The 12,738-nt window shown below is 51.4% G+C and overlaps 1 protein-coding gene across 1 annotated transcript in view; it reads right to left on the bottom strand.

The window, feature by feature from the left end:
- SRCAP (Snf2 related CREBBP activator protein) overlaps positions 1-12,738 on the bottom strand; it is a gene marked incomplete at its 5' end in the record, with an annotated part of 948,600 nt that overhangs the window by 490,466 nt on the left and 445,396 nt on the right. The window contains 4 exons of the mRNA XM_030210811.1: positions 9,432-9,793; positions 9,899-10,068; positions 10,364-10,550; positions 10,795-10,931. Of these exons, the coding sequence (XP_030066671.1) occupies positions 9,432-9,793; positions 9,899-10,068; positions 10,364-10,550; positions 10,795-10,931 (856 nt within the window). The remainder of the gene's footprint in view (positions 1-9,431; positions 9,794-9,898; positions 10,069-10,363; positions 10,551-10,794; positions 10,932-12,738) is intronic.

The following is a 12,738-nucleotide window of genomic DNA, read 5'->3' as shown; positions in this document are numbered from 1 at the left end:
TCCTTTGAGCCTCTCTGCTCGTATTCTTTTGGCATATGCAAACAAAGAATACAGTTCGTAGAGTTATGGTCTGGCCCAAAATACTGGATACACCAGGAATGGGTGTCAGCCTTACAAATGGCCCGACTGCACTGAGCACAGAGCTTCAAGCCATTGGAACCTTCAATGACATGAACAGGAAAAACAGCCATGGCAAAATCAAACGATTCTATGGGGATATAAGAAAAGGGGCAAACCACCAAAAAAATACAAGGGGAAAAACTCCCGCCGAAGCTCAGGCCTAAGAGGCCATAGTGAGCCCGAGAAAAAAAAACTTAAAATCAGACAAAAAAACTAAAACTAAAAGGAAAAGGAATAAAAAAGTTATCCTGAAGAAAGAACAGGACAAAGCTGGTCAAAACCCTCCCCAAGGAAGGCACAAAAAAAACCACACAGACACTGTGAGGAGCTGGACAAACACGGTCTCCTGCCTCAGTGCAAATGAGAAGAGACTGATAGTTTCTACGATCACATGGCGGGCAAGAAGACACTCCACTAGCACTGGTGGGAGCACTGTCTCAAGCTCTTAAGAGACATATTACCTGGACAGATTCTGCACCGGGGTGTCATGGATAAGCGAATGATCATACCTGTAGCAGGTGTTCTCCGAGGACGAAGGCTGATTGTTCTCACAACTGGGTTTGACGTCCACGGCAGCCCCTCAACCGGAGTAAAAATCTCAGGCACGCTCACCGCGCATAGCCGCGGCCGTATTCCCGCCCGTGCGCGACCATTCCCGCTCAGTTGAATGACAAGCAAAGACATGAGGAAAAACGCAACTCCAAAGGGGGAGGGGAGGGTAGGTGAGAACCAATCAGCCTGCTGTCCTCGGAGAACACCTGCTACAGGTATGTATCATTCGCTTTCTCTGAGGACAAGCAGGCTGCTTGTCTCCGACTGGGGTATCCCTAGCTCTCAGGCTCACTCAAAACAAGAAACCAGGTCAATTGAACCTCGCAACAGCGAAGGCATAACAGAAATTGACTACGGAAGAACAACTAACTGAGAGTGCAGCCTGAACAGAATAAAATCGGGTCCTGGAGGGTGGAGTTGATTTCAAATCCCATAACAGATTCTGCAGCACCGATCTGCCCGGAGGGTATCCTGCTGGAGGCAGTAATGTGAGTGAATGTGTGGACAGATGAACCACGTCGCAGCCTTGCAAATCTCTTCAATAGTGGCTGACTTCAAGTGGGCCACTGACGCTGCCATGCCTTAACACGATGAGCCGTGACATGACCCTCAAGAGCCAAGCCCAGCTTGGGCGGTAAGTGAAGGAAATGCAATTCTGCTAGCCCATTGGAGATGGTGCGTTTCCCGACCGCGACCCCTTTCCTATTGGGGTCGAAAGAAACAAACAATTGGGCGTGACTGTCTGTGGGGCTGTGTCCGCTCCAGATAGAAGGCCAATGCTCGCTTGCAGTCCAATGTGTGAAACTGACGTCAGCAGGGCGGGTATGCGGTCTGGGAAGAATGTTGGCAAGACGATTGACGGGTTAAGATGGAACTTCTACACCACCTTTAGCAGGAACTTAGGGTGAGTGCGGAGGACTACTCTGTTATGATGAAATTTAGTATACGGAGCATGGGCTACCAGGGCTTGAAGCTCACTGACTCTACGAGCTGAAGTAACTGCCACCAAGAAAATGACCTTCCAGGTCAAGTACTTCAGATGGCATGAATTCAGTGGCTCAAAAGGAGGTTTCATCAGCTGGGTGAGGACGACGTTGAGATCCCATGACACTGCACTAGGCTTGACAGGGAGTTTTGGACAAAAGCAAGCCTCTCATGAATTGAACGACTAAGGCTCTCCAGAGATGGCTTTACCCTCTACACGATAATGGTAAGCACTAATTGCACTAAGGTGATTCCTTACTGAGTTGGTCTTGAGACCAGACTCTGATAAGGTGTAGAAGGTATTCAAGCAGGTCTGTGCAGGACAAGAACGAGGTTCTGAGGGCCTTGCTCTCACACCCAAACGACCAAACCTCCTCCACTTGAAAAAGTAACTCTTTTTAGTGGAATCCTTTCTAGAGGCAAGACACGGGAGACTCCCTCAGACAGACCCAATGAAGCAAAATCTACGCCCTCAACATCCAGGCCGTGAAAGCCAGAGACTGAAGGTTGGGGGGTGCAGAAGCGCTCTGTCGTTCTGCGAAATGAGAGTCGGAAAACACTCCAATCTCCACGGTTCTTCAGAGGACAACTCCAGAAGAAGAGGGAACCAGATCTGACAAGGCCAAAAGGGCGCGATCAGAATCATGTGCCGCGGTCTTGCTTGAGCTTCAGTAAGGTCTTCCCCACCAAAGGTATGGGAGGATAAGCGTACAGGAGGCAGTCCCCCAAGTGAGGAGAAAGGAATCCGACGCTAGTCTGCCATGTGCCCGAAGTCCGGAACAGACTGAGGCAGCTTGTGATTGGTCTGGGAGCAAAAAGGTCTACCGAGGGAGTGCTCCACTCTCGGAAGATCTTGCGTACCACTCTGGAACGGAGCGACCACTCGTGCGTTGCATGAGTCTGCTCAGCCTGTCGGCCAGACTGTTGTTTAAGCCTGCCAGATATGTGGCTTGGAGAAGCATGCCATACTGGCGTGCCCAATGCCACATCCTGACAGTGAAGGCGAGATCCGGTGCCCCCCTGCTTGTTGATGTAATACATTGCAACCTGATTGTCTGTCCGAATTTGGATAATTTGGTAGGACAGCCGATCCTGAAGGCCTTCAGTGCGGTCCAGACCGCTCAGAGCTCCAGGAGGTTGATCTGAAGAGCTTGTTCCTGGGGGGACCACACCCCCTGGGTGTGGAACCCATCGACATGAGCTCCCCACCCCAGGCGAGATGCATCCGTCGTCAGCACTTTGCGGGCTGAGGAATTTGGAATGAGCGTCCCAGCGTCAAATTGGTCCGAATTGTCTACCAGTGCAGCGAATTGCGACAACTGATGGACAAGCGGATAACATCTTCTAGATTCCCGGTGGCTTGACACCACTGGGAAGCTAGGGTCCATTGAGCTGATCTCATATGAAGACGAGCCATGGAGTCCACATGGACTGTAGAGCCATATGGCCCAGGAGTCTCAACATCTGCCAGCTGTGATCTGCTGGGACGCTCTGGTCTGGGAAGCGAGGGACAGAAGATTCTGAGCTCTCACCTCGGGAAGATAGGCATGAGCCGTCTGTGAATTCAGCAGAGCTCCTATGAATTCCAGAGATTGGACTGGTTGGAGATGGGACTTCGGGGTAATTGTATCACAAAGCTCAGCAGCTCCAGAAGTGAATAGTGCACTGCATGGACCGAAGAGCTCCTGCCTCTGAGGTGCTCTTCACCAGCCAATCGTCGAGAATACGGGAACACGTGCACCCCCGCGTGCGTAGGATACGCTGCAACAACTCGGACACTTCGTGAACACCCGTGGTGCAGAGGCGAGCCAAAAGGGCAGCACACAATACTGAAAGTGACGTGGTCCCCAGACGGAATCGGAGATACTGTCTGTGAGCTGGCAGTATAGGGATGCGAGTATAAGCATCCTTTAAATCTTATGGAACATAGCCAATCGTCTTTCTGAATCATGGGCAGAAGGGTGCCCAAGGAAAGCATCCTGAACTTTTCTCGCACCAGATACTTGTTCAGGCCTCTCAGTCTAGGATGGGGCGCATCCCCCCTGTTTTCTTTTCCACAAGGAAGTACTGGAATAGAATCCCTGCCCTTCCTGCCCGGATGGCACGGGCTAGACCCGCATTGGCGCTGAGAAGGGCGGAGAGTTCCTCTGCAAGTACCTGCTTGTGGGGGAGCTGAAGAATTGAGCTCCCGGTGGACAATTTGGTGGGGTGGAGACCAAATTCGGGTGGTATCCGCACCATCTGGAGAACCCACTGGTCGGAGGTTATGAGAGGCCACCTTTAGTGAAAAACTTTCAACCTCCCCCCCCCCCCCCCGGCAGGCCGTCCGGTACGGCTACTTTGATGGCGGCTAGTTCCCATGGATCCAGTCAAAAGCTCGTCCCCTGCTTTTGCTGTGGAGTGTGCAGGGGGCTGCTTAGGCACACGCTGTTGACGGGAATGAGCACGCTGGGACTGTCCCTGTGCCTGAGGATGACTTCGGGCTGGCTGGGTGTACCTACGCTTGCTGTAGGCGTAGGGGTGCAGCCTGCCGGGCCCGGGAAAAAACGTCCACCTGCGGAGGTGGATGCTGAAGGCGCCCGGTGGGAGAGCTTGTCGAGAGAGGTTTCCTGCTGGTGTAGTTGGTCCACCAACTGCTGGACCTTCTTGCCAAAAATGTTATCCCCCCGGCAAGGGACATCCGCCAGCCGCTGCTGGGTGCGGTTGTCCAGGTCCAGAGGCACGCAGCCAGGAGAGTCTGCGCATCACTATACCTTGGGGCCGCAGCTCTGGATGCCACATCACAGGTGTCATAGATACCCCTGGACGGAAGTTTCTGCACGCCTTCAGCTGCCTAACCACCTCCTGAAAAGGCCTGGACTGCTCCGGGGGGAGCTTGTCAACCAGGTCCGCCAGTTGCCGCACATTGTTCCGCATGTGGATGCTCGTGTAGAGCTGGTATGATTGTATTCTGGTCACGAGCATGGAAGAATGGTAGTCCTTCCTCCCAAACGAGTCCAGAGTGCGAGACTCCCGCCCAGGGGGTGCCGAGGCGGTATCCCTCGACTCCATGCTCTCTTGAGAGCAGAGTCCACGACCGCTGAGTCATGAGGCAGTTGAGGCCGCATCAACTCCGGGTCTGAGTGGATTCTGTATTGGGACTCTGCTTTCTTGGGAATGGTGGATTAGATAACAGCTTCAACCAGTTTCTGAAGCAGTGTCTCTTTGAGGACATTGTGCAACGGTACCATGGAAGACTCTCTAGGTTGTGATCGATAGTCGAGGACTTCGAGCATCTGCGCCTCGGCTCATCCACAGTAACCACTGGGAAGGGAATGCTGATAGACATGTCCCGAACAAAGAGGCGAAGGAGAGGCTCTCAGGGGGCAAGAGCTTCCTCTCCGGTGAAGGTGTAGGGTCGGAGGGAAGGCCCACAGACTCCTCGGAGGAGAAATATCTGGGGTCCTCCTCCTCCCCCCACGAGGCCTCCTCCTTGGTGTCGGACATGAGCTCTCTCAGCTCAGACCCCAATCGGGCCCGTCTCGACTGCGAGGAACCACGTCCTCGACGAGGGTGTCGAGAGGTGGACTCCCGCGCCGGTGGGGACGAAGCTCCCTCCATCGACGTCAACGGGGATTCCACCTGAGTGGCGATCGACACCGGTGCCGCAAGCAGCGCCGGCGTCGAAGACCGCATCACCAGACCAGAGCCCACCGCGCCTCCATCAACGGCACCGAGGGCGCAAGCACCCTCGGTGCCGGCAAGGCCTGGTGCATCAGCCCTTCCAGGATCTCCGGAAGGATGGCTCGGAGGCACTCGTCTAGGCCCGCTGTCGGGAGAGGCAGGGGGCCGGTGTAGGCATCGGTGCTGGAAGCTGCCCGGGTCCAGGAGACGGTTCCGGGGTATCCGCGACCTGCGCATCGACACCTCTTCGATAGAGGGGGAGCGCTCCCTGCTGCCGCTTCCTGGGGGTCTAGTCTTCTCTCGACGCCGGGAGCTGCCAGTCCCCATGCGCCGTGGGTGACCGATGATTGGTGCTTTCCTTTCGCAGCTTTCTTCCGATGCTCGTCATCGGCGCTCCACGGCATAGACGAGGAGGAGGTGGAGTCTCCAAGGCCTCGAGATATCGGATCTGACAGGGTTTGGTCCTGATGGCCCTGAGCAGCGGGAGTGGCCGGGGCGGACTGCCCATGTGGCCGCTCACTACCACTATTGCTGGTAGGTCATCGGGCCAAAAGAACCTGTGCTCCTGGGGTCGATGCCATAGTCGGCACCGAAGACATCGACATCGGTACCGGTTCCGAAGACCCGGCTGTCAACACCGATGCTGTCGAGGTCGACGTCGAAGGGCCGGCGCAAGTTCCAAAAGACGGTCCCGAAGAACTTGCCTCGCCACCTGCGTCCGCTTCCGCAAGCCGAGACACAAGGTGCACGCCTTGGAATTATGCTCCGGGCCGAGGCACTGGAGGCACCAAGTGTGAGGATCAGTCTGCGAGATCTGCCGGCCGCACCGACCACACTTCTTGAATCCGCTCGGGACCTTCGAGGACATCGACGGAAAAATCGCGTCGGCGAGATCAAAATCGTCGATGGTGGCGGTGGAAAAGCACACCAGAAAAAGAAAGAAACGGCTGCGCGGCCTCAAGGCCGCGACGAGGCGACCCCACGAAGAAACTCGACAAGGGAAGGGAAAGGAAAAATGTTTTTTTTTTTTTTATAAAGGGGCGTGCGAATGCGCAAAAAACAAGAAAGAAGTAAGTAAAAGCGCGGACTAGGCCGCAAATCTGTTTTCCGGGGCTGACACGGAGAGGGACGAAGACGCGTCTCTCTCCAGCGTGGAAAGTAAAAAACCGAGCGGGAATGACCGCGCACGGGCGGGTAGATGGCCGCGCATGCGCGGTGGGGCGTGCCCTGCGTGCTGGACCTCCCGCGAGACAAATAGGAATATGCAAATAGGCCTCCGTGAGGTCCAAGGCTGTTAAATACTCTCCCTGGTGGACAGTCACTATGACTGATCGCAGGGTCTCCATGTGAAAGCTTGTGACACTGAGAGCTCGATTGACCGCTTTGAGATCCAAAATAGGGCGAAATGAGTCTTCCCTTCTTGGGTACCACAAAATAAATGGAATACTGGCCTTGCCTGTACTCGGAAGGAGGGACTGGACAGATAGCCTGAAGATCTAAAAGCCTCTGTAGAGTGTCCCGAACCGCCCTCACCTTGAGAGGAGAGCGACAGGGAGACTCCAGAAAGGTGCCTGAAATAGGCCTTGCGAACTCTAAGGCATAACCGTCTCGAACAACCTCCAAGACCCACTGATCTGAAGTGATATGGGCCCACCTCTGATAAAACTGAGAAAGCCGAGCTCAGACAGGGACCAGAGGAGAGGCCCTCGCACCTTCATTGGGGAGGACGGGTTTGGGATCTAAAACCAGGATTGGAGAAACCCGCTCCTCTGCGAGAACCCCGAAAGGACTGAGTCCTATTGTAAAAACGAGACCTGTGAGGTTGAAAACCCCGGTCAGCCTGAAACCTACGGAAAACTCTCCGTGAACCTCTAAGCAAACAAAGAACCTCGGCCAGACAGACGAGGCCTATCTTGAGGTAGGCGAGGAACCTTAGCATCTCCTAAGAATTAGCCAACTTATCCAATTCTTCTCCAAACCTTTAAAGGGAAACTTGCTCAATTTTTACTTGGAGGAAGTATCCGCCGACCAACCCTTCAACCACAAAGATCGACGAGCAGCGACCCCCAAAGCCAAAGACTTAGAAGATGCTCGGAGCAAATCATACAGGGCATCAGCCAGAAAAGCCGCCCCCGACTCAATCCTGGCCACCTCCAAATCGATAGCTTGAAGATCATCCGAAGTCCTGTCCAGGACTCTCTCTGCCCATCTAAAACAGGCTCTAGCTACTAAGGAACCACAAATGGCAGCCTGCACTGCCAAGGAAGAAAACATCAAACTATTCCTGAGCAAAGAATCCAGCCTTCTGTCCTGAACATCCCGCAGAGCCGTTCCCCCATCCAATGGGACCGTATTACGCTTAGTAACTGCCGACACCACTGCATCCACGACTGGCACCTTAAGCAGAGTTTTATCCGCTTCCGGAATCTGATAGAGACGAGCCATATATCTAGTCGGACGAAAAGCCGCATCTGGAACCTCCCATTGTGCTTTAATAACGTCCCAAATGTCCTGATGCATGGGAAAAGTTTTGGCTGCAGATCTAGACCCCTTAATCAAGGAATCTACCTTACGGGTTTGAGAAACCGGCGGAAGATATTCAAAGTTCAACGTAGATGAGACCATAGCTATAAGCTCCTGCAAGTCATCTTGTGAAAGATTCTAGCCACTGAAGGATCATCCCCCTGGTCAAAAGATGCAACCTCAAGATCTGCAGAAGAAAGATCAGGATCATTCCAAACATTTTCTTCCAGATCTTCCTCTTCCTCCAAATAGGGCATTTCCTGATCGTCCCAAAAATCATCATGCAAAACACCTTCTCTAAATCTTTTAGGAGGTGGAGGAGCAGGTCTGCTAGAATCTCCTGCCCCAGCTCCTGCATCACCTTTGTGCATCAAAAAGGCCTGGTACATCTGGAGCACAAACTCAGGAGGAAAACCCCCTGCCTGAGTAGACCCAGCCTGCACCAGAGCTCCTGAAGAAAGGGAATCCGAATTTGGAGCATTTACAGCTGAAGTCTGTCTGTGAAGAAGGAGAAGAATTCAAAATGGCCGCAGTTCGCGCCAAAACTGCTGTACCCGTGTCCGGGGGCGCGTCTGCCCCCTCCGCAACTACTGGCACCGAGCGCGACTGTGAGGAGGCCGAAATTGCCGACTGACTCCCCCGAAGAGGAAGAAAGAACAGGACCAGACGTTCCCACTAGTGCCGTGCAATACTTGCAAGCGCCAGAAGAGGAAACCCCCCGACGCTGACAGACAGCGCATCGCTTGAGTTTTTCAGACATCGTGTGCACGTGCGTACGCGGCTCGCGCCAAAAATCCCTTTTTTTTTAAAAATAAAGACCCTGCTCCGTCAAATAGCGCTAAACAAGAAATTCACCCTCAAAAACGAACAGGCCAGCAAGAACAAGGTAAAGTCGTATCTTTCAGTGTCTTTCTTTTATGTATTTCTTAAACAGCTAGCACACATACAACTGCAACCAAAAACAGCAACCAGAGCTGCCTGCTCGTTAGAGAAATGGGAAATAAAGCTCCTAATTTATTTAGTTTTAACCTGGCTGCCTCTCGCAAAGGTATTAACCCTTTGCTATTCAAAAGAGCAACCCTTCCCTTAGAAATTGAATTATTAGAAGGGAGGTGGGGAGGAAAAGGGGAAGGGACCCAGGACCCCCGAGTATACCCCTGAGGCTGAAAGCTAATAAAGCTGAAAGGTCTAACAAGCCTCCAAAGAATTCCTGTGGCACAGAGAAAAAACAGAAAAAAACCAAAATAGAAGACAAAAGGCTGAAAAAAAACAACCAAGAGAGATTAATGGGCTCACTTCCTACCTGCTGGGAGACTGAGAAAATACTGAGGCTAGGGTCACGTGACCAGGGCTCCTATTGGCTCGCTAGAGTCAGAGGTTTTTCTCAGTCTCCAACATGCTGGAAGGCGAGCACAACCCATCAGTCCAATCTTCGGCCGGTCCGGAGGATGCTAAGGAATACTGATTTTTCCTTCTGTATCCTACAGAAGCTTTTTGCTTTACAGAAGATGCATTATGGAACCATCTAAGCCCTGTCATAACATCCTTTTAGTTGTCTGGCAGATACTTTTCCCTGTTTCAATGCTTACCTTGAGGTGTAGATAGCACTTGGGGGACTGATGTTGCTGTTGTCGTCATGGCCACTGCTATACTGTTTTGCTGTGCTGGAGAAGACAGTAACACTGGGGGTGGCTGCACGACAGCTGGAAGAGGTGGTGGCAATGGTGGTGTGGGAACACATATACAGACGGGCACAGAGACCTCAGGCAGTGGGAGAGCTGGAAAATTCTGCTGAAAGTCAGATGGGTGCAGGACCGGAGTTCCAGAATTGAAGTTGGACAGCGGCTGTGTCAGTTCTGGGAGACTGGGAATATGGGGTGGTGGTGGCGCTCGGGGGCTGTTTACTAGAACCAAAGTCCGTCCATCTGGTCTTGAAATAGGCTGAAACATCCTGCAGGCAAAACAGAGGAATTTAGCAGAAGGCCCAGGACACTATCCAGAACAGACTCAGGTGGTGTTAAGCACCAGGCTATACCCATAACTCCACTACAAATACCTGTTGACTTTCATTTTGACAGGTTTTGGTCTGGGAGGGGGATCAGGGGACTCAGCAATCTCCTCAATGAGACCTCGAGATGCTTTGAAACTGGGTAAGAAGATGTCAGTCTCATAGCGAGATACACGTCCTTCCATGTTGATTAGGTCAAAAATACTGAGGTCCACATTCTGAAAGGAATGATCAGAAAAAGGTAAATAGTAAGGTCAGGAACACCAAAACACCTTTACCATTGGCTCATGGCTTTTTATTTACTCTTTACCTATGCGATCTCCCTCCCACGTCAACTGTGGCCTCTACCTATGTAAATAATGTTCTACAACTCACACCACTTTCTCCGAAGAGAGCAGGATCCCATTTCTCACATACTCATCATTTTATTACTGTCCCTTCTTCCTGCCTAGTCCCCATCCTTCAAGAGCACCACATTCCTCCCTGCCAAGTCCATTGGTTTCAAAGACCTGCCTTAAAAGGGTCTCTTTCGAGGGCCCGCAGGACTAGCGAAGCTGTGTTGAAACAGATACCCTCTGTTATGAAGGGCGAATGAATGGGTCGAGGATCAAAAAGGTTTGGATGATTGCACACTTTCCGCAATTGCATCAGAATGTTGATCACACTCATGAAATGTCCACTAACCAGGGTTTCTCTTGTTCTGAAAAAGAGGTGCAAGATAGAAGCAAATATCATTTAACAGGTTCTAAGAAAAGTGAAGTGCCAATAAATGAAGTGGCAGTTAATAGCTCTGGGAAAAAAAAACAACACAAAAACAAGCAAGAATCATTTGCCACTGTGCAAAGTCTAATAAGGACAAAGCCAGAAACAAGTCAGCTTGGCCCAGAAGAGCCAAATCTGCCCTTCTGACACTGCATGTGTAGCGTCAGTGAGTGTTCACTTACGTGGCCTGAGCCATGAAGTCATCATAAAGATAGCGCTGGCGCTTGGAAAGCCGGCACCTAATTACATGTTCATATTTCTTTGGCATCTGCTTCTCCACATCTACTTTCACTCTGCGTAGCAAGAAGGGTCGAAGAACCTGAAAGAGAATAATATATAGAGTTTGTGTTTATTTAAAACTTTGTTATACAGCCTGGGCTGTCGATAGCAAAATTATAGCTAATTTATTTTAATTTATTACACTTAAAAATCACTTATAAACAAAAAAGCACCCTAATTGTGGGGAACAATGTAAAAGCCAACAAAATGAAATAGACATCAGCTCACATTGAAACATTACTATACTAGTTTAAAAAAGGCCCATTTCCGAAACAAATGAAACGGGCGTTAGCCAGGTTTTCCTCGTAGTCTGTATGCAGGGCCGTGCCTAGGGTCTCTGGTGCCCCCCTGCAGACTATCGGTTGGCATTGTGGTCGAAGAGGGGAGGGCAGGGGAGAGAGGAGAATCACAGCTTCAAGTAAAACATTTTGCAAATGAGCTGACCTCAGGAAACGGTAGGTGCCCTCCAGAGGTCGGCGCCCCCCTGCGTTGCTTACCCCGCTTACTGTGTTGGCATGGCCCTGTGTGTATGTTTGAGTGAGTGTGTGTGTGATAGTGACTGTGAGAGAGAGAGAGAGTGACTGTGCGTTTGTGTGTCAGAGAGAGATTGAGATTGGGTGCTTGTGTATCTGTGAGTGTGTGTGTGTGTGTTTCAGAATGATTGTGTGTGAGGGCGTATGTGAGACACAGTGAGTGTGTGTGTGTGTGTGAGAGAGAGAGAGAGAGAGAGAGAGAGAGAGAGAGAGAGAGAGAGAGAGAGAGTGTGTGTGTTTCACACAGATACAGTGTGTGTGACAGAGAGTGTGTTTCCCCCCTTTCTCCCTTCCCCCTCTCCTACTCTTCCCTTCCCCCTCCTACTCTACCCTTCCCCTTTGCCCCCCCCCCTACTCTTCCTCCCTCCTATCCCCTTCCCCCCTTCTCCCTTCCACCCATGTCTTAGTTCCGGAAACCCCTCCCACTTTTTACCATCTTAGTTCCTGGACCCCCCCCCCTTGCACCTCTTCCCATCCATCCTCTCCCCCCGTTTGTGTGGTAGTGAGCCAATTGGAGCACAGACTCTTCCACGGCTTCAACCTTTACCCTGGCTCTGCTCCTTCCACGCTCGGGGCCAGCATCAACGAACCGCTGATTCCCTCCGTTTGACGCGAGGGCGGGGCAAACACTCATGGCAAACTTTGATCTACACCACCACGGATTTAGAACATTGGACTTTTGGAGGCTTCATTAGAACATTGGAGGTGCGTTTTATATAGAGAGATATAAAATTTCCAAATACTGCTAAATTTTCCTTAACTTTCAAAGACCAGATACTCCATATCGAACTGTGCCTCAATAGAAAAGTGAATTCCCGGAGGATGTGACATCATGGAGCTAGGTGGCTGCTTAAGCTTTAATATCTGCACAGCTCAAATGCTATCTGCTCTGAATCTCCCTCATCGCACTAGAAAAATCTCTTACAAACCTGGCATCAGGTGGCAAGTGTATGCGGAATGCAGTGATATGCCCAAATTACAGTAGCGTTGACTACATTTAACAATGTCTGCCTACCAACCAGTGGGACCGGTTCAGTACAAGGTGGAGATGGTGGCCAGAAAACCAGCACTGAGTACAGGAAACCAGCAATCTATACCCTCAGAGGAAATGCTGAATAATGGGATAAACACTGAATTGCTTGGTGAGTTTCGCACACTATTGCATGAGATCAAAACAGATATAAAGGCAGTCCACACCAAGCTAGTTGTTCTGGCAGCGGACATAAAAGGAGAGATCATGGAATTGGGCCATAGGATAGAAGAGATGAAGGTCCAACTGGATGAGCAAGCAGAGGCCTTGACCACCCTGGACTC

The sequence above is a fragment of the Microcaecilia unicolor genome, chromosome 7 (assembly GCF_901765095.1).
Source record: "Microcaecilia unicolor chromosome 7, aMicUni1.1, whole genome shotgun sequence".
Taxonomy (NCBI): Eukaryota; Metazoa; Chordata; class Amphibia; order Gymnophiona; family Siphonopidae; genus Microcaecilia; species Microcaecilia unicolor.
This window is presented reverse-complemented; position numbering and strand designations above follow the sequence as displayed.